Source organism: Hypanus sabinus, chromosome 7 (genome assembly GCF_030144855.1).
Source record: "Hypanus sabinus isolate sHypSab1 chromosome 7, sHypSab1.hap1, whole genome shotgun sequence".
NCBI lineage: Eukaryota > Metazoa > Chordata > Chondrichthyes > Myliobatiformes > Dasyatidae > Hypanus > Hypanus sabinus.
This window is the reverse complement of record NC_082712.1, coordinates 95,378,364-95,398,709: the sequence shown is the minus strand read 5'-3', so window position 1 is coordinate 95,398,709 and position 20,346 is coordinate 95,378,364. Positions and strand designations below refer to the sequence as shown.

General features: G+C 42.7%; 1 protein-coding gene across 1 annotated transcript in view; it reads right to left on the bottom strand.

The window, feature by feature from the left end:
- The window catches only part of chrne (cholinergic receptor, nicotinic, epsilon), a 58,512-nt gene that overhangs the window by 23,256 nt on the left and 14,910 nt on the right, over positions 1-20,346 (bottom strand). Inside the window, exons 3-6 of the mRNA XM_059976329.1 lie at positions 19,349-19,393; positions 12,695-12,804; positions 10,886-11,041; positions 2,926-3,023 (exon numbers count right to left, since the gene is read on the bottom strand). Coding sequence (XP_059832312.1) covers positions 2,926-3,023; positions 10,886-11,041; positions 12,695-12,804; positions 19,349-19,393 — 409 coding nt within the window. The remainder of the gene's footprint in view (positions 1-2,925; positions 3,024-10,885; positions 11,042-12,694; positions 12,805-19,348; positions 19,394-20,346) is intronic.

The following is a 20,346-nucleotide window of genomic DNA, read 5'->3' as shown; positions in this document are numbered from 1 at the left end:
CTCAGGTCCTCCAGTCCCAGCAACGTCCTTGGAAATGAAAACATACAGTGAAATGCATCATTTGTGTTAACATACAAAGCAGCTAAGGGTGTGCTGGGGGGAGGGGGCCACAATCGTCACCATACCTCCCAGCACCAACAGAGCATGCCCACTATTACTGAGGGGAACATGAGCCTAACTGTGGAAGAGCCAGAAACATGAGAAAACTTACTGGGTTCATACAATCAATGTGAGGAGATCATTTGGGATGAGTTGTGTTCCGGTTGTTGACGCATATGACACATTACATTGTATTTTTTGCTGGGAGAGAGTTTCACGGAAATGAGTAAAGAGTAGGATAATTATAGCATTATGTACACTGAGCTGTGTTGGAATAAAGTTCTCCTGGGTGTGATTTACACAGAGATTAACGTGGCAGTGAGTTGGCAGTAACACCGATTTGGATTTACGTATGGCACGATAACTGCTCTTGCTCTTCGCAAGATAAAGGGACAGTATTCCTCTGCCAATTTATCTCTGACCTTTTGAAAGTCTTGGTGTGCTGCTAAAGGGCAATGGTGAAGGTATTCCATGGTGCGTTCTGGACATGAGCTCATTCTTTAATGGACATCTGGGGGTGGGTTACTGAGACAGCAATGGACACAGCGAGCAACTTGTTCACAGAATAATTGATTCCTAATAATGTCATACATGGGAAAAGTCATCGGGTGAATTACATAGAATATGATCGATACCATAAGACAAAGGAGCAAGATTAGGCCATTCAGCCCATCGAATCTGCTCCACCATTCCACCATGGCTGATCCTGGATTCCACTCAACCCCATACATAGGAATGAGTCAGTGACAATGAACTATATATAAAAGTGGGTTGGCTGGGAGTGAACTGATTTTAAAACAGAGATCTGACTAACATCGAGAAATCTGAATGTCATCAGACCACTCAGTCCCAGAAAGCAGTGAGTCTGCTGAAGAAACACACAAAATGCCGGATGAATTCAGAAGTCATGCAGTATCAATGGAAATCAATAAACAGTCAACGTTTCAACCTGAGACCTTTCTTCAGGACTAGAAAGGAAGGGGGAAGATGCCTGAATAAAAATGGTGTGGGAAGGAGGAAGGGACCCAGGGAGAGGTGACAAGAGGTAAGAGGCCAGAGTGGAAAATAGAAGGGGGGGGGCAGGAGGAGGGAAGTTTTTTTTGGAAGGAGAAATCGATATTCATGCTATCATAGAATTAAGGTATTGCTCCTACACTCTGAGGATGGCCTCATCTTGGCACAAGAGGTGGCCATGGACCAACTTGTCAGAGCAGGAATGGGAATTAGATTTAAAATGTTCAGCCACCAAGAGGTTCTGTTTTTGGCAGATGGTGTGGAGGTGCTTGATGAAGCGGTCCCCCACTTTACAACAGGTCTCACCTGCCTATCAGCACTCCCTGCGTCCCCTCCTTCCCTTTCTCCTATGATCCACTCTCCTCTCCTATCAGACTTCTTCCTCTCCAGCTCTTGTCCTTTCCCACCCACCTGGCTTTACCTATCACCAGTCTATTGCATCTGGTGCTCCCGGTACGGCCTCCTCTACATCGGCGAGATCCGACGCAGATTGGGGGACCACCTCACTGAGCACCTCCACTCCGTCCGTCACAACAGACAGGATCTCCCGGTTGCCACCCACTTCAACTCTGCCTCTCATTCCCATCTAGATATGTCCATACATGGCCTCCTCTACTGCCATGATGAGGCCAAACTCAGGCTGGAGGAGCAACACCTCATATACTGTCTGGGTAGTCTCCAGCCCCTTGGTATGAATATTGAATTCTCCAACTTCCGGTAATTCCCTCTCCCTCTCTCTGCCTCTCTCCCCTTTCAACTTTCTGCTTCTTTATCTCTACAGTTCTTTCATGCTTATCCCCTCCTCCTCCCTCCTTTATCTTTCCTCTGATTGGTTCTCCACCTGGCGCCTCTAGCCCTTCCCCCTCCCCTATCTCTATTACTGGGCTTCAGTCCTCTCTTCCCCCCCCCCCCATTCCTGATGAGGGGTCTCAGCCCGAAACGTTGGTTTCTCTTTTCTCACGGATGCTGCCTGACCTGCTGCGTTCTTCCAGCGTTGTGTACGTATTCTTTGACCCACAGCATCTGCAGTTGTGTTTTTGTATTTACCTATCACCTTCTAGCTATCCTCCTTCTCCCCTCCGCACCTTTTCATTCTGGCATCTTCGCCTTTCCTTTCCAGTCCTGATGAAGAAAGAGCCTCAGCCCAAAACATTGACTGTTTATTCATTTCCATAGATGCCTCCTGACCTGCAGAGTTCCTCTGCGTTTTGTGTGTGTTGCTCTGGAGTTCCAGCTTCTGAACACTTTCTTGTGTTCGTGATCTGGGCTAAATACTTGAGGATTGGACTTAGCTTCATTTGTCACATGTATGTCGAAACTTACAGGGTAACGAGTCGATTGTAACAGAACTAGCACACCCCAAGGATATGCTGGGGGCAGCATGCTTCCGGTATCAACAGAACACACCCACAGCTGACTAACCCTCACCCTACACCTTCTAGGAATGTGCGAGGAAACCGAAGCTCCTGGAGGATGCCCACACAGTCACGGGGAGGACATGCAGACTCCTAACAGACAGCGCTCAGTGATCAGTGGTCACTGTAAAGTTTTGCACCACCCCTGTCCGCGTCCTGTTTTCCTTCGTACTACCCCAGTGCACTGTTGTAAATGAATGGGTGGCCTGCAAAACTAAATCTCTTACTGTCCCTCTGTGCACACGATAATAATAAACCGATTTGCCAATTTTCTGGTGCGGTGAACACCATTAAAGATGGAGGACTTCCACTGCTCCCCGAAACATTGGCAGCATAACCGGCAAAAGAAAGAGAAGAGAGGCACACTAGAGCAAAGAGGCAAAAAGCCAAGGCGTACCTGTGAAGTCTTCAGGATCAATGTGGATCCACTCAATCAACTTCCCTTCTTCCATTGTTAGCGACAACCTGACTTCATGGGCATTGTATGATTGAGACCTGAAAACAACACAGAGCCAACTTCTCAGTCAATGTCTTTCTATGTCCAGTTTTCCAGAAAGTTCCATTACCCTGGCTGAATGGCAGTTGGATGAAAAGGAAGGGAGTCAGATCCAAGTGGGAAGCATATTCCATACCATAAAACGGATCTCTTCGAACATAGAAGAGTACAGCACAGGAATGGGCCATTCGTCCCACAATGTGGTGCTGGATCAGCTGTAAAGCAAATCAAAGTTAATCCTTCCTACCTACACCATGTCCATACCCCTCCATCTTCCTCACATCCATGTGCCTATCCACCTGTCTCTTAAAAGCCTCTAATGTGTTTGCCTCTACCACCGAACCAGATAGCACATTCCAGGCATCCACCACTCTGAGTAAAAACCTTACCCCTCACATCCCCCTCGAACCTACCCCCACTCACCTTCAATGCATGCCCTCTGATGTTAGACACTCCTACCCTGGGAACCAGATACTCTCTGTCCACTCTAAATATGCCTTTTATAATCTTATAAACCTCTAACAGATCTCTCCTCAGCCTCTGGTGTTGCAGAGAAAACAACCCAAGTTTATCCAGCCTCTCATGATAACCCCTGCCCCCTAATCCAGGCAGCATCCTGGTGAACCTCTGCTGCACCCTCTCCAAAACCTCAACATCCTTCCTACAGTGGGGCGACCAGAACTCTATGCAATACTCCAGATGTGGCCTAACCAGAGTTTTATACAATAAAATGGACTCTTGGCCTCACAGTCATGATTTTGTTATGATCTCGATCTCGTTGAGATCAGGATTGAACCTGGTGTCACGGAACTGTCAGGCGGCAGCACTGCCTGCCGAGCCATTGTGCTGCAGCATGGTTGATATTTCGTTGGTGGGGCATTACTGGCAAAGCCGCCCTCCGTCACTCACCTCCGTGTCTTTAGAACAGAGATGAGGTGGGTTTTCTTTAGCCAAAGAGTGGTGACCAAGTTATTGGGTTCTGTATATTTAAAGCAGAGGTTGATAGGTTCTTGATTAGTAAGGGTATCAAAGATTATGAGGAGAAGGGGGGAGAATGGGGTTGAGAGGGATAATAACTATGCCTTGATGGAATTGTGGAGCAGACTTGATGGGCTGAGTGGCCTAAACCTGCTCCTATGCCTTATGGCCTTATGATATATAGATAGACAGACAGGAAGATAAATAGATAGGCAGACAGAAAGATAGATAAACAGATAAATAAATGAATGATTAGTGCAAAAGAGGAACAGTGAGCTGGAACTCATGGGTTCACAGATCATTCAGAAATCTGATGACAGAGGGGAAAAAGCTGTTCCTAAAACATAAAGTGTGTGGTTTCAGGCTCTTGTACCTCCTCCTTGATAGTAGTAATGATGGTGAGGGTCCTTAGTGATGGATACCACTGTCTTGAGGTACCGCCTCTTGCAATTGTCCTCGTTGGCGGGGAGGGTTGGAACTGGCTGAGTCTACAAATCTCTGCAGCCTCTTTCGATCCTGATCATTAGAAGCTCCATACTACAGAGTTTCTGGTAACAGACCGTATCTCCCCATACTCCTGAAGACGTAGAGCCTGCTTTGTGACTGCACCAGTGTGCTGGGCCCAGGTGATGATGCAAGCAGGAGGATCCCCCTCCTGGGTAGGTGCTTCCCTATCATATTCACTCCACCTTGGAGTCTCGTGGCTCAGAATATTCAGACCTAAACCCATCTAATGCAGTCCGAGGTAATGCGTCATGGGATTACCAAAAAAAAAACACTGGAACTTTACTTCTAGAAACCTAAAAATACATCATCACACCTGCCACCACCACTCACAGTGCTGGAGAAATGAAGAGCACCCACTGAAGCTCAGGACCCCATGCTGGCCACCGCAGAGACCAGGAGCAGCAAAACTGTTCTTGGAAAACATATCATAACAACAATACCAACTTTCATAAGTGTAATTTCTTTATAGTACAAATGCCCCAAAGTACAGTACTGTGCAGAAGTCTTGGGCACATGTTTATAGCTCGTGAGCCTCAGATTCTTGCACAGTATTGTAATAATTTTATATATTGCACTGTATCTCTGCTGCAAAAAAAATATTCATGACATCTGTGAGTGATGATAAACCTGATTCTGATCTGGGTCTCTGTTGTGGACTGAGAGTGGGAAGGGGGCAGGGAAAGGAGTGGGAAGCACCAGAGAGAAATTCTGTAATGATCAATAAACCTATTGTTTGGAATCAAATGACCTTGCCTGCTGTCTCAGGGCTGGGTGTGTCTGCACCCGTCCCAACCCCTGCCCTTTCTCTGCCATTTGTTCCACACCCCCTCCCATGGCGCTCCACCCTCACCATTCCCAACATCCTTTGCTACCACCAGATTTACAAACTCGCTCTCCCCTCAACGTTGACAAATACAGTACTGTGCAAAAGTCAAGATATTATTACGGTACAGTACGTGCTAAGACCTTTACACAGTACTATATTTCAGAGGACCGTGGGCACATACGGAGGTATCGCACACCCTTGGGTTGTTAATACGAACAATATTTCAATGTGCATTTCAATGCAGGTGCGATAAATAAATAAATCTGACTCTAGCTAGGGCACAGAGATAGTTATTTTAAGAAGCATCTTAAAAGGGGTCGAAAGGTGTAGGAAGGGAATTCTTATGCTTGAGGCTCAGACAGCTGAAGGAACGGAAGTGGAGGGCTGCAAAATAGGGGAGGCCAAGTGTGATGGAATCTGTAATCTTAACTACATGAAACCAAAAAAAATGTATTTATTAATAATCTTAAATCTATGCACAATACTGGGGTTGGGGAGACTAGGTCATATGTTGAGAGTGAAATGTGAAATATTTAAGGAAACATGAAGAGGAACATCTTCACTCAGAGAATAGTGTGAGTATGGAATGAGCTGCCAGCCCAAGAGGTAGATGCAAGTTTGATTTCAGCATTTAAGAGAAAGTTGGTTAAGTACATGGATGGGAGGGGTAGGGAGGATTATGGTGCAGATGCAGGTCAATAGGACTAGGCAGAATAATATTTCAGCATAGACTAGATTCTGTTGTTGGTTCAATTTCTTATCAGATTGTGGGGAGTTGCCCACTTTCTGAAGTTGGTTGAACTCTGTCAGGGGTTGGGCAAGTGTTGCTAAACTTTGTAACTTTGCTTTCTGGTGCAAGGATTTGTCTGTAGCGGGAAGGAGTTAAACCACTGGCTCCTCCTACTGCAGTTGCTTGAGGAATGAGTCATGTCAAGTTAGAAATGTTGGAAGTTATTCAGAAACCCTCGACCTATGTGTGCCTCTAACCAGCTGCTTCCAGCGACTTGACAGATTTCAGAGGCATTAATAGCATCCTCTCTTCCTCCTGCCACTGACTGAATGAAATTCGATTTCTACACTTGCCTATCTTCCACATTAACAACCGGAATAACCAGATCAGCTTTCAGTTTGAAGGGAATTTAATCCTCTCTCAAAGGGTGCAGGAACCCTTACGGATGTGAAGATTCTCTTTATAGCTCTGTTTACCATGAATTATATAAATATATATCCCAAATCAGAAATGAGTCTTGAGGTGTTAACTAGTGACAAACATGTACTTTGATAATAAGTTTACTTTGTGCTTTGAACTTTGAGAAGTTAGTGCCTCTGACAGTGCGTACCTGTTCAGTAGGGTAGTGAGATCTTCATCCTATTGTAAAGATCTCACCATCATATTGAGGGAGATATGCACAGTCAGAGGCACTAAATTCTCAAAGTCAAAATAAATTTATTAACAAATTACATATACACTCAGTGACCACTTTATTACGAAGCTCCTGAGCCGAAAAAGTAGCAACTTTTTAGTTGCTCATGATCAGAACCAGAATAGGGTTTAAAATCACCAGCATATGTCATGAAATTCGTTAACTTTGTGACAGCAGTACAATGAAATACATAATAATATGAAGAAAAAAATTCTGTGAATTACAGCAAATAATATATACACTAAATAATTAAATTAAACAAGTAGTGCAAACAAACAGAAATAATGAGTAGTGATGGAGTGTTCATGGGTTCAATGTCCATTCAGAAATCAGATAGCAGAGCGGAAGATGTTCCTGAATTGCTGAGTGTGTGTCTTCAGGTTCCTGTATCTCTTCCCTGATAGTAACAATGAGAAGAGGGTCTCTTGCTACTGTAAAAGACTTCTGTAAACCATCCACTTCAAAATTCAATGTGTTGTGCCTTCAAAGTTGCTCTTCTGCACTCTACTGACGTGGTTATTCGAGTTAATGTCGCCTTCCTGTCAGCTTGAACCAGTCTGGCCATTCTCCTCTGGTCTCGCTCGTTAAACAAGGCATTTTCACTACCGGTCGCTAAACTTTTATTGTTTTTGTCACCATTCTCTGTCAACTCTGGTGCTATCATTGTTAAGATAGCATTAGTGAACAACGTGACCAACCTGCAGATGGTTCATGAAACTACATTTACTGCTTCTGTCAGATATGACTCTATTACTATACTGCATGCAATTAGTGCAATTGAAACCTGTGATTTACATTTTGATGGAGTGTTTTTGGGGCCAATTGAGCAATCTGGTGATTTTCTATCTCTAGGGGAGTTCAATGAGGATTGGAGCACAGTCTGCGCCCTGGAAGCCTGGAGCCCATGATCAACTCTATTGCTTCTCTCCGGTTGAGGTGTCGAAGGCAAGAGTCCTCCGTTGCTTCTCTCCAACTGAGGCATTAGAGCACGAACCCATGATCGACTCCATTGTTTCTCTCTGACTGGTGTCGAGGATGAAAACCCACAATCGACTCCATTGCTTCTCTCTGACTGAGGCTTTAGGAGTGCGAGCCCTTGGTCAATTCCATTGCTTCTCTCTGACTGAGGTTTTGAGTGCTCAAGCCCTTGATTGACTCCATTGCTTCTCTCTAATTGAAGTGTCAAGTGCTAGAGCCCATGAGCGACTCCATTACTTCTCTCCAATTGAGGCATCAAGCAAGGTTGAAGTTGACGAGAATGAGGGCGGAGGATGGGCGGGTGTTCATCGACGTCTGCCGGCGTTTGACCGGTCTTCCTCTCCCTCTTGCCAGCTGCTGTCAGAGGAACGTGCAGGAGTCTTGAGATCCACATTGCCAAGATTGTTTTGGCAAGGCTGTGAACTTGTCTTGGGGAACTCTGAGGTGCATATTGCATGGGTTCCTGGGTTCTGGTCACTCTTCCTTCACTATTTTTGAGTGGTTTGATCAGGGCAATTAATGCGGACTGGGGCACTTTGGCAAAGAATGGCCCCATGGACTGTGCTGATTAGCGGTGCGGTGCTGAACTGAACTAAACTAAACTCTACTGGACTCCTGGTTTGATGTTTGACATTCTACGCGGTGTCTGGTCGCTCTTTGCTGTTTGTACAACTGCTCTTTGATGTTTTTTGAAATAGTTCCATGGTGTTTCTTTGTTTTGTGGCTGGCTGCAGGAAGATGGATCTCAGTTTTGTATATGTGCTTTGATCATAAATGTACTTTGAACTTTTGACTGTTGTGCATGAAAATCCCAGGAGATCTGCAGTTTCTGAGATACTCAAACCACCCCATCTGGCACCAACAATCAATCTACGGTAAAAGTCACTTAGATCACATTTCTTCCCTATTCCAACATCTGGTTTGAACAACATCTGAACCTCTTAACCAGGTCTGCATGCTTTTATGTATTGAGTTGCTGCTACATGATTGGCTGATTAGATATTTGCATTAATGAGTAGGCATACAGATGTTCTAATAAAGTAGCCACTGAGTATGTATCCCATTCCAGAAGCAAAAGCATGAAGATCTCACTATCCTACTGAGGGATGTAGGCTCAGCCAGAGGCACTAACTTCTCATAGTTGAAAGTATAGAGCAAGTTTATTATCAAAGTACTTATAGGTCACCATTTACAACCTCACTTTCTTACAGGTATTCAGAGTAGAACAGAGAAATACAACAGAATAAATGAAAAACCACACACAAAGACAAATAACTTGTGGATGATTTAAAATTTCTGTCAGGGTGTAAAAGACACAATGGCAACTATTTCAAAGAGAACAAAAGACATAGTCCTGGTGTGGTGTCCTAACCAATGCTTATCCATTGATCAAGGCTGAACTTTATTTGTCACATACATTGAAATGTGTCACGAATGTGCTGGGGGCAGCCTGCAAGCGTTACCACACATCAAGTGCCACATAGCAATCCCACAACTCACTAACCCTAACCTACGTGTCTTTGGAATGTGGAAGGAAAGCGGGAATTCTGGAGGAAACCCATGCAGTCACAGGAGAATGTACAAACTCCTTACAGACAGCGGCAGCAATTGATCCCTGGTCACTGGCACTGTAAAGCATTGTGTGGACTACTACACTACTGTGCCACCCAACAGTAGTGTACTGTGCCGCCCCTCTACACTGCGGAATAGTGGTAAATATATACCAACCAACAGGCTCCTTAACCAGTGTGGATAACGTTAGTCACCACTAATCTGAACTGATTCTATGACTGATAGACTCACTTTCAAGGACTCTCAGTATTATTCATCATCATTTGCACACTTTGTCTTCTTTTGCACATTGGTTTTTTTGTCAGTCTTTGTTTATATATAGTTTTTCATTAACTTTATTGTACTTTTTTCCTCTAAATGCCTGCAAGAGAATGAATCTCAGGGTTGTATATGAAAACATAAGCATACTTTGGTAATAACTTTACTTAGAAAATATTGACTGTTGAGCTCTTCATGACATGCTTCATTTACTGTGGAGAAAGGTGCTGTTGGAATTACTTCAAAAACCTCTTTTCATTTAAACACTGACAGAGTTTGTTCATTCATTATGTGCCGTGTCGTATGACATGGGACATCACGGTCTCTCCGTGGCCATGATTGTTCTTGGCAATTTTTTCTACTGAAGTGGTTTGCCATTGCCGCCTTCTGGGTGGGTGAGGGGCTCTCAAGCAGGTGCTACACCTTACACAAGGGTGACCTGCAGGCTAGCGGAGGGAAGGAGCGCCTTACACCTCCTCCGGTAGAGACTTTATATGCACTCAACACCCACTGACCTGGTAAATGTTTAATTATTTATAATACAGTGCAATTCTGGCCCTTCCCACCTTACAAGCCACACTGCCCACCAACCCCACCTATTTAACTCCAGCCTAACCACAGAACGATGTACAATAACCAATTAACGTAGCTAAGGCATAATATTTTAGAAGGCCATCGGATATCAGGGAGTGAGGCTTGCGAAGGAATAAAGAAACTGCCATGAAATTCCCATTCCCAGTTGAAAAGTTCCAAGTTCAAAGTCCAAAGTAAAGTATGTATACGTCACCATATGCTACCTTTAGATTAATTTTCTTGCTGGAATTTACAGGAGTATAAAGAACTACAATAGAGTTGGTTGTCGATCCTCTCTGCGCCTGGTGGCACACTGGGAAGCAACCTTTGCCATTTTCTTAGCCTTTCCCTGTTTTATTTAAAACGAAGCTGACTTGCTAGCTTGATGTTCAACCCAGCACAGATGGAAAATGTGCAAGGAGCCAGCTGGATTCGAACTCAGGACCACTCGCCTCAAAGTCCACCACACCACCGGCTAGTAATTCATGGAAACAAACAACCAATGTGTGAAAGAAGGCAAATTGTGTCAATAATAAAAACAGTAAATACATTGGAGTTGCAGAGTCTGCAGTTCGTGAAGTCAGTTCAGTGTTGAAGTGAGTGAAGTTATCCACGCCATTTCAGGAACCTGATGGTTGCAGGGTTATAACTTCCCAAACATGGTGGTATGGGGCGCAAGGCTCTTGTACCTCCTGCCCATACCTCAGTGTACCCTAGTGCTCTATTCCACATCTTCGCCACTTACCTGAAGACAAGGGAACAGTTTTGCCAATCGAAAGGGAAGTATGTCACAGCAATAGGACAGTTGCTTCGATATATTGCAGGCGGCAGCCAGTATATATCACCAGTATCGTAGACGAGAACATTGGAATAGTAAGCCACTTCAAACTGACCATCAACGCTGGAGTAGGAGAGAGCAAATCCAACAATCAGAATTCTGCAGTCCAGTTTTGGTCACAGTACAGAACAGTGCAGCACAGAACAGGACCTTCGGTCTACAATGTTGTGCTGACCTTTTAACCTATTCCGAGATCAATCTAAACCTGCCCCCCCCCCCACATAGCTGTTCATTTTCCTTCCTACAACATAGAATGTTGAACATTACAGCGCAGTACAGGCCCTTCAGCCTACAATGTTGTACTAACCTTTTAACCTACTCCAAGATCAATGTAACTCTTCCCTCCTACATACCCTCGATTTTTCTTTCATTCATGTTCCTATCTAAGAGTCTCTGAAATGTCCCTTATATAGCTGCCTCTACCACTGCCCCGGCAGCACGTATTACACACCTACCACTCTCTGTGTGAAAAAAAACTACCTCTGAAATCCCCCTATACTTCCCTACAATTACCATGAACTTATGCTCACTCATATTAGCCATTTCCACCCTGAGTAAAAGTCTCTGGTTGTCCACTCAAGCTTTACCTCTTATTGTCTTGTCAAGTTGTCTCTCATCCTCCTTCTCTCCAAAGAGAAAAGCCTTAGCCCACTCAACCTATCCTTATAAAACATGTTCTCTAATACAGGCAAGGCAGTACACTGGTAAATCTCCTCTGCACCCTCTCTAAAGCTTCCACATCCTTCCTATAATGAGGTGACCAGAACTGAACACCAAATTCCAAGTGTGGTCTCACCAGAGTTTTATAGAGCTGCAACATTACCTCGTGGCTCTTGAATTCAGCTCCCAAACTAGTGAAGGGCAACATACCGCATACCTTCTTAACCGTCCTATCAATGTAGTGGTTAGTTGAGAACAAACCTAAACTGTGGAGAGACCCAGCATTGCAAGACACACTTCCAAGCAACTAAGTTCCAAGTCAAAAAAGTATGCTCAATCTTTCATTGAACAACCAGGAAAGACAAGCAGTCACATAGCGATCTTAGAAATTAGTCTAACCAAATTGGCAAAATAATAAAATAAGCAGAACAAGAGTAATTAGCGGTCAACGGACAAAAATTTATCCCTGGCTCACCCCCTCTCAAAACTAGCAAGGACAAAGCATGAATATGTGACTATACTCATTAGCTTCCAGCATGCTTCAACCCACATGACAGATTACTGTAACCCATAATAAATGCGCAACACGTGGCTCCTGCAATCAACTTGTGTGGCATCTTTGAGGATCTATGGATGTGGAACCCAAGGTCCCTCTTTTCCTCCCCACTGCTATCATTTGGGTATATAAGGGTATTGGAAGAACATTGTTAAGCTCAAGAGGATGCAGAAGAGATTTATGAGACTGCTGCCTAGGCTAGAGGACCTGAGATTGGTCACGCTGGATTTTTATTCCTTGGTGTGCAGGACAATGAAGGTTGACCTCATAGAAATGTACAAAACCATGAGGAATATGGTAAGGTCATAGTCTTTTATTCCAGGATTGGGGAGTCAAAACCTAGAGGGCACAGGTACAACATAAGTGGGGAGAGATTTAAAAGACTCAAGGAATAATTTCTTTAAACAGACAATGGCCATTCCAACCGGAACATTTGCATTTTCACAATCGATCAGATACTGTACACTCCCTGATGGTAATCATGAGAAGGGGGCACCTACTTGTTCTCAAGGACGATATCAGGAAGCCAGACCAAGGTGGAAGGGACTCTCATCAAGTCTATTCCATCATATTCGGATTTGTTCCAGGACATGCGATAATCGCTCCATTGCTGTCGATAGAAAGGAAATACACATCCGCATTGATCCATATAATTCCATTCATGCTTGTACAACAGAGGAGAAAGGGCAGTGTCAGGGTCACTAGCGAACTCAAGCATAGGAATCCCAGAGACAGAGGCAATTCAAACAAAAGATTTATTCCAGAAATTATCCGGCAAAACTGACAAGAACTCAGGCAAACAGAACAGAATCTTGAAGAACTGAAATCATTCACAATACACAGAAGAGCTTGGTCAGAGCTTCACCCAACGAGGATCAACCACGGCTGAGCATAGAGGGGTCAGCAAGACCCCCTGCAATATGCCCTGGAGCATGTAGGAATTCAGGATCAAGTAGACCGCCCCAGAGTCCAGAACAAGCAAGAACCCCCAAAGGCAACAAGCACAATGCAAGACATTGAAATTTCTGTGCTAATTCAACAACCACAAATTGGATAAAGGTGATAAATACAAAGAGAATTTAACAATCCCCATGATCCCAAATGAGACACCTGTAACACAAAGAGAAAACCCAGAGCTCGTCCAAAGACAAACGATTAGACATAAAAGGTAAACAATTCATGGACAATGCAGACCCATGAACACAGACACCAAGAAAATAATAAGTGAAAAATATATATTTTTAACCAATCCCTGGCTGTGACACAGAGGGTCAGAGTGAAAATAAACGCTACCAATGAAATCGATTTTAAAAATCCCATGACCGCGTGGGCCTCCCCGGGTGATCTCATTCCCTCATGCAGAGCACCAGGAGAAAAGTTACACGGTCACAATGAGAACATACAGTCTTTTTGCAGACAGTGCAGGAATTGAATCCCAATCTTGCAGGTGGCACTGTAAACCCTAAGTTCTCAGCTCACTAGTATGACACACCGGGTCTTTTGGCAATCCCAGAATGATTCCCCACAACAACCCTTCATTCTGTTGTTGCTTTACCTTGTACTACCCTTGGTGTCCTGTACCTCAATACCTGGGACAATAACAAACCTATTTACCAATAGCAAAGTGAAGATGTAGAGGGATATGGGCCTAATGCAGGCAAATGGAAGTTGTGTAGAGCAGCATCAGGTTTGGCAAGTAGAGGGTGAGGTGATAGGGCCTTCTCTGTGTTGTTAATTCTGTGATTCCAGATTGATTAGCACCATGAGGACATTCAGCCCTTTAAGTCAGCCCCATTATTCAATCATAACTGATTTATTATCCCTCTCAACGCCATTCTCCTGCCTTCTCCCCATAACCTTCGACATGATTAATAATCAAGAATCTATCAAGCTCCACTTTAAATAAACTCAATGACTTGGTCTCCACAGTTGTCTGTGGATTCCACAGATTCACCACCCTCTGTCTAAAGAAATTCCTCCTCATCTCTGCTTTAAAGGGACATCTTTGAACTCTGAGGTTGTGCCTTCTGGTCCTAGACTCCCCAACTATTGGAAACATCCTGTCCACATCCTCTGCGTTGGCCTTTCAATATTCAATAAGTGGGACCATATATACATCAAAGTATATCATGAAATGCATCATTTTTTGTCAAATCAAATCAGCAAGGGTCCTGACGAAAGGTCTCGGCCTGAAATGTCAACTGTACTCTTTTCCATAGATGCTGCCTGGCCTGCTGAGATCCTCCAGTATTTTGTATGTGTTACTCAGATCAGCAAGGAAGTGTCCCACTGCTTCCAGTGCCAACATAAATGTCCATAACTTACTCAAATTAACCTATACATCTTTGAAATTTGGGAGGAAAGCAAAGCAACCAGAGGAAACCCAAGTGATCACAGGGAGAATGTAGAAATTCCTTAAAAACAGTGGCAGGAATTGAACTTCAATCTTACAGCTGGCATGGTAAGGCATTATGCTAACCGCAATGTTACTGAGCCATGTTATTAATCTATTAATGTTATTGTTAATTTATAATCATGCTGAACATTTGTGGTTCGTCAATTGACCAAAGGAGGTGTGAGCATTCCTTCCCTCCTCCATCCTACAGGTCACCCTTGGGCAAGGTGAAGCACCTGCTTAGACACCCCCCCCCCACCCCACCCCAATCAGGATATCAGGGTCACATGGGAGGAGGTGGTGGATGGTCGTATGACAAGTCCTGGTTATGCGACCACTGACGCCAGGCAGACAATCTCTGAAGAGTGTTGATAATGGCTGGGGTCACCCGTCTTGTAAAGACACTGTCCAAAAGAAGGCAATGGCAAACCACCTGTGTAAAGAAATTTGCCAAGAACTATCATGGACATGGATAAGGCCATGATTGTCCATGTCAAATGACATGGCACACCAGGAAGAAGATTGTGGGCATGCAGATTCTAACAAGGAGCCTGCTGGCCCTGGATCCTCCCTGTCTCACTCCCACATGCTCAGATGCCCATTTATCTGCAGACATTATTCCCAATCAATCGTCACAAGTTCCTGCTTAATTAGCCCAGATTTGAACTTGTGGACTATTCCTAACTTTTCCCATAATAGAATGAATTATGCTCATTGTTCCCAAAATGCTCCCTCAATGACACTTCAGACTCTTACCCACCCTTACCCAGCTTCCATTCTCAAGAGGAGGTGAGATATTTCACCCCCCCCCCCAACTTTCTATTTGAGCTATCTGGAGAATTCTTGAGAAAATCTTTTTGGGCAGGCTCTCGACCCGAAATGTTGACTATTTGTTCCACTCCTGACTTGCTGAAAGTATTGCTTGCTGAAGTATTTTGTGCGTGTTACTCTGGATTTCCAGCATCTGCCCAATCTCTTGAGTTTACTACTATTACTATGTCGACTCAGGCCTAAGGGACCAGCGTCGGGCATGATGACAGACTCTCCACTCCTCCCTCATCAGTGTGTGTGTTCAGTTCATCTACATTAACTGCACCGCTATCTTCTAGGAGCATGTTCACCATAGTCTTGGGAGGGTTCATCCTCCCATAATTTGTTTAAATTTCAGGTAACCAGCTCGCTCTCTTTCTGATCTACCCACACTCTCTCGCACACGTTTGTTCTTCCCAAGCCTCTTATCTCGCAGTTCTCTTCCCCTTTTACTCTATCTGCCCTTCTGTAGCACACACACAAAATGCTGGAAGAACTCAGCAGATCAGTCAACATCAATGGAAAGGAATAAAGAGTCAACATCTCCAGCAGAGACCATTTATTCTGCATTGATGCTGCCTGCCCTGCTCCGAGTTCCTCATCCTGCATTTTGTGTGTGCTGTTGCATCTTGTGTTTATACTTAATAAATTTTTGTACCATCCAATTCCTTAACACTATGGCAGTCCAAATCAATGTTAGGGAAATTCAAAAAAATACTGTTAGTGAAAGCAAGGTATAAAGGTGGACCTTCCATTCCAACATGAATTATGGTCTCCAGAGGAGTTTCAAGAGAATGGTCCCAGGATTGAAAGGGTTAACAATGTATGCAGAGTGTTTGATGCCTTTTGGCCTGTACTCACTGGAGTTTAGAAGAATGGGGGGGGGGGAGGCGCAGCTCATTGAAACCTATCAAATGTTTGTTTCACTCCCCACACTGAACTGGGCTCTAAAAAAGGCACAAATGCCACCCAGTTGGAAGGAAGCGATAATCTCAGCTATACCGAAAGAAGGCAAGGATAAAATGGAATGCGGGTCATTTAAACCAATATCCGTCCTTGATGTAGATTACAGGTTATTTACCTCCATCATGGCCAAACGATTAGAGGAGTTTCTACCCATATTGATATGTAACGATCAGACAGGTTTTATATGACAATGCCAGACTCAAGACAATATACAAAGGACACCTCACATTATGAATCATATACAAAAAAATAAAATCGAAGCAATAGTGATAAGCGTGGATGCTGAAAAAGCATTTGATTCGGTTAATTGGAATTTTCTTTACAGAGTTTTCCATAGATTTGGTTTCCAAGAAACAATTATTAAAACTATACAGACACTATATGACAATCCTACTGCTAGGATTAAAATCAATGGATATTTAACAAATAGCCTTACCCTAGAAAGGGGCACGAGACAGGGTTGTGCATGGTCACCACTACTCTTCGCGTTATATCTGGAACCATTAGCTCAATACATCAGACAAAACGAAGATATCGGGGAATTACTATTAAAGGGATAGAGCATAAATTGGCTTGTTATGCGGATGACATTTTGATCTATCTAGGGCAACCAACATACTCTTTACCTAAATTGATGCAATCCTTTGAACAATATGGTCAATTATCAGGATACAAGTTCAACATAGATAAAACCCAATTACTTTCATATTACTATAGCCCACCAAGAGAAATTGAAAGTCGATACCCCAGGGCATGGCACACAGAGTCTTTCAAATATTTGGGCATCATTATGTCAAAAGATTTGGCAAAATTATCAGAATATAATTATCAGCCTTTATATAAAAAAATTAAGGAAGATGTAGCAAGATGGAGCCTGATTCCTTTTCTCAGTCTCAGTTCAAGGATTGAGTCTATTAAAATGAATATACTGCCCAGACTGTTATATCTCTTTCAGACCCTACCAATAGAGATTAATCAAAATCAATTCAATGAATGGAACAAGATGCTATCAAGGTATATTTGGCAGGGTAAAAGGCTCAAAACTTTGCAATTAGCAAAGGAAAAGGGGGGATGGGGCTTGCCTTCTCTTAGAGATTATTATTTTGCAGCATAGTTGAGAGCTGTGATATGTTGGTGTAACCCATCATTTGACGCTCAATGGAAAAACATTGAGGAACGGGTACTTCCTATCCCCATACAAGCAATTTTGGCTGATAACAACCTGCAAAGGTACATAAATACTATTGATAACCCATGGGTGAAATTGACTCTTAAAATATGGAAAACCACTATAAAAGAATATAATCTAGAGGGAGATATTGCAATTCTTAAATGGTGTGCATATGACTCTGATTTTACACCAAATAAATTGGATGCTAGATTTAAGGACTGGACAGCTAAAGGAATAACAGTTCTTTACAACATAATGAAAGAAGGAACACTGTTCAGTTTTGAAATGCTTAAAAAGAAACACATTAGAAAAACAAGATTTTTATCGGTATTTACAGATGAGACAATATGTTAATAAGATGCTTAAAAATGTAACCAAGGCAAATACATGCTTGATTGAGCTCTTTAGAAAAGCATATAATTCAGATAATGGTAGTAGAATCATTTCAAGCATGTATAAGGGGTTATCAAATCTTAAAACACATTCGACTTCATACATTAAAACAAAATGGGAGAAGGAAGTAGGGATAATTATATCTGAGGAAGAATGGACAACAATATGGAGATATCAATGGAAATGTACCAGTTCACAGAAATGGAGGGAGTTTGGATGGAAAAACTTGATAAGATATTTTATTACACCCTCTCAGAAGTCCAATTATGATAGTAACCTCCCTGTTTGCTGGAGAAATTGTGGAAATCAAAATGCAAATCATTATCATATTTTTTGGGACTTCCCTATTATCAAAAACTATTGAAGGGGAATACACAATGCCCTACAAGACATCTTTAAATGTGAAATACCCTTAGAGAGTAAGACCATATATTTTGAATATATACCTCAAGAATGGTTGAAAAGAGATAAATATTTAATGAATATACTGTTGGTAAAAAGACTCTTACTAGGAAATGGTTATCACAGGAGAGCCCAACTTTAAATACATGGATGAAAATTACAAAGGACATTTACAAAATGGAGAAGATAACAGCATCTGATAACCATAAGCCGGAACAATTTGATTCATATTGGGGAAAATGGTTTAACTACATAATGCCTCATAGGCCTGATTTTATTCTCACAAATCAATGAATCTGTTGAAAAAAAAATCACTCCCTACTTGTACATAGTTCTTTCCTTTTGCTTGTTTTTTTCTTTCCACTCTATTCTATAAGTGTATATCACAGATAAATACTTTGTGGAGATTTTGTGATATATACGATTATATGATATATATGTACAATGTCTGAAATACATCTTATGGAAATGTTTGATGAACTTCAATAAAAAAAATAAATTACAATAAAAAAGAAACCTATCAAATGTTGAAAGGCCTCGATAGAATGAACGTAGAGAAAATGTTTCCTGTAGTGTGAGACTGTGGGATCAGAGAGTACAGCCTCAGAATAGGACATCTCTTTAGAACAGAGATGAGGAGGAATTTCTTTAGCCAGACGATGGTGACTCTGTGGAATTCATTGCTACAGACAGCTGTAGAGGCCAAGTCACTGGGTACGTTTAAGGCAGAAGTTGATAGGCTCTCGGTCAGTCAGGGTGTCAAAGGCTACAGGGAGAGGCAAGAGAATGGGGGTTGAGAGAGATAATAAATCAGCCATGACAGAATGTCCTAATTCTGTTCTTATGCCTCATGGTCTTATGGTGTCACTTTTGAGTGGATCCAGTGAAGAACCACAGTAAAGTACAGGAGGAGGAAACTGAGCGAGTTTGAGATAGATATGGAGAGCTACATATTATGAGCACCGTCAGCATATTCTCAAAGCTTTCAGTCACAGGACTGGGTAAAATAATACTTACTATTTCAATCCAGACATTTGTAGTAAGTACTTCCTCCTTTTCATTCTGTTTGGAAATAAACAGATGATTAGAGTTTGTATCATTGCATTCAGACCCGAAGAGGCAGGGTCAGAAGATCTGCAAATCTAAAGGCTAAAACAGTAGATGCAAAAACATTTATGTCTACTGGTTCCAACCCTGAATTTAATGTCTGCTTGCTAACATACAGTATACAGTATGAAATATGTTGTAGGAAAGCAGCATCAATCATCAGAGATCTCTACTACCCAGCACACACTCTCTTCTCACTGCTGCCATCAGCTAGAAGGTACAAGAGCCTCAGGACTCGCACCAACAGATTCAGGAACAACCCTCAACCATCAGACTCTTGAACCAAAGAGGATAACTTCACTCACTTTCCCATCATTGAAATGTTCCCACAACTAATGCTCTTGCTTTCAAAGACTCTTTATCGCATGTTCTCATTATTTATTACTATTTATTTACATTTGCACATGCATAGTTTGTTATCTTCTGCACCCTGGTTGATCTTTCATTGATCCTGTTACAGTTACTACTCTACAGATTTGTTGAGTATGCCCACAGGAAAATGAATCTTGGGGTTATATATGGTGACATGTACAGTACGTACTTAGATAATAACACTTATTTTGAACTTTGAACTTATCTCTATACTACCAACTTACTGTCTATTTACTTTTGGGGAACCCACATACTATTTCTATGCTGTACAAATGTCATGTAAACACAAAGTACACTGCAGATGCTGTGGTCAAATCAGCATGTACAAACAAGCTGGAGGAACTCAGCAGGTCGGGCAGCATCCAACCTGTTTATCTGTGTAAATGCTACACCTGTCCCTACACCTCCTCTCTTACCACCATTTAGGGCCCCAAACAGTCCTTCCAGGTGAGGCAACACTTCACTTGTGAGTCTGTTGGGGTAATCTATTGCATCCGGTGCTCCCGGTACGGCCTTCTCTACATCGCTGAGACACA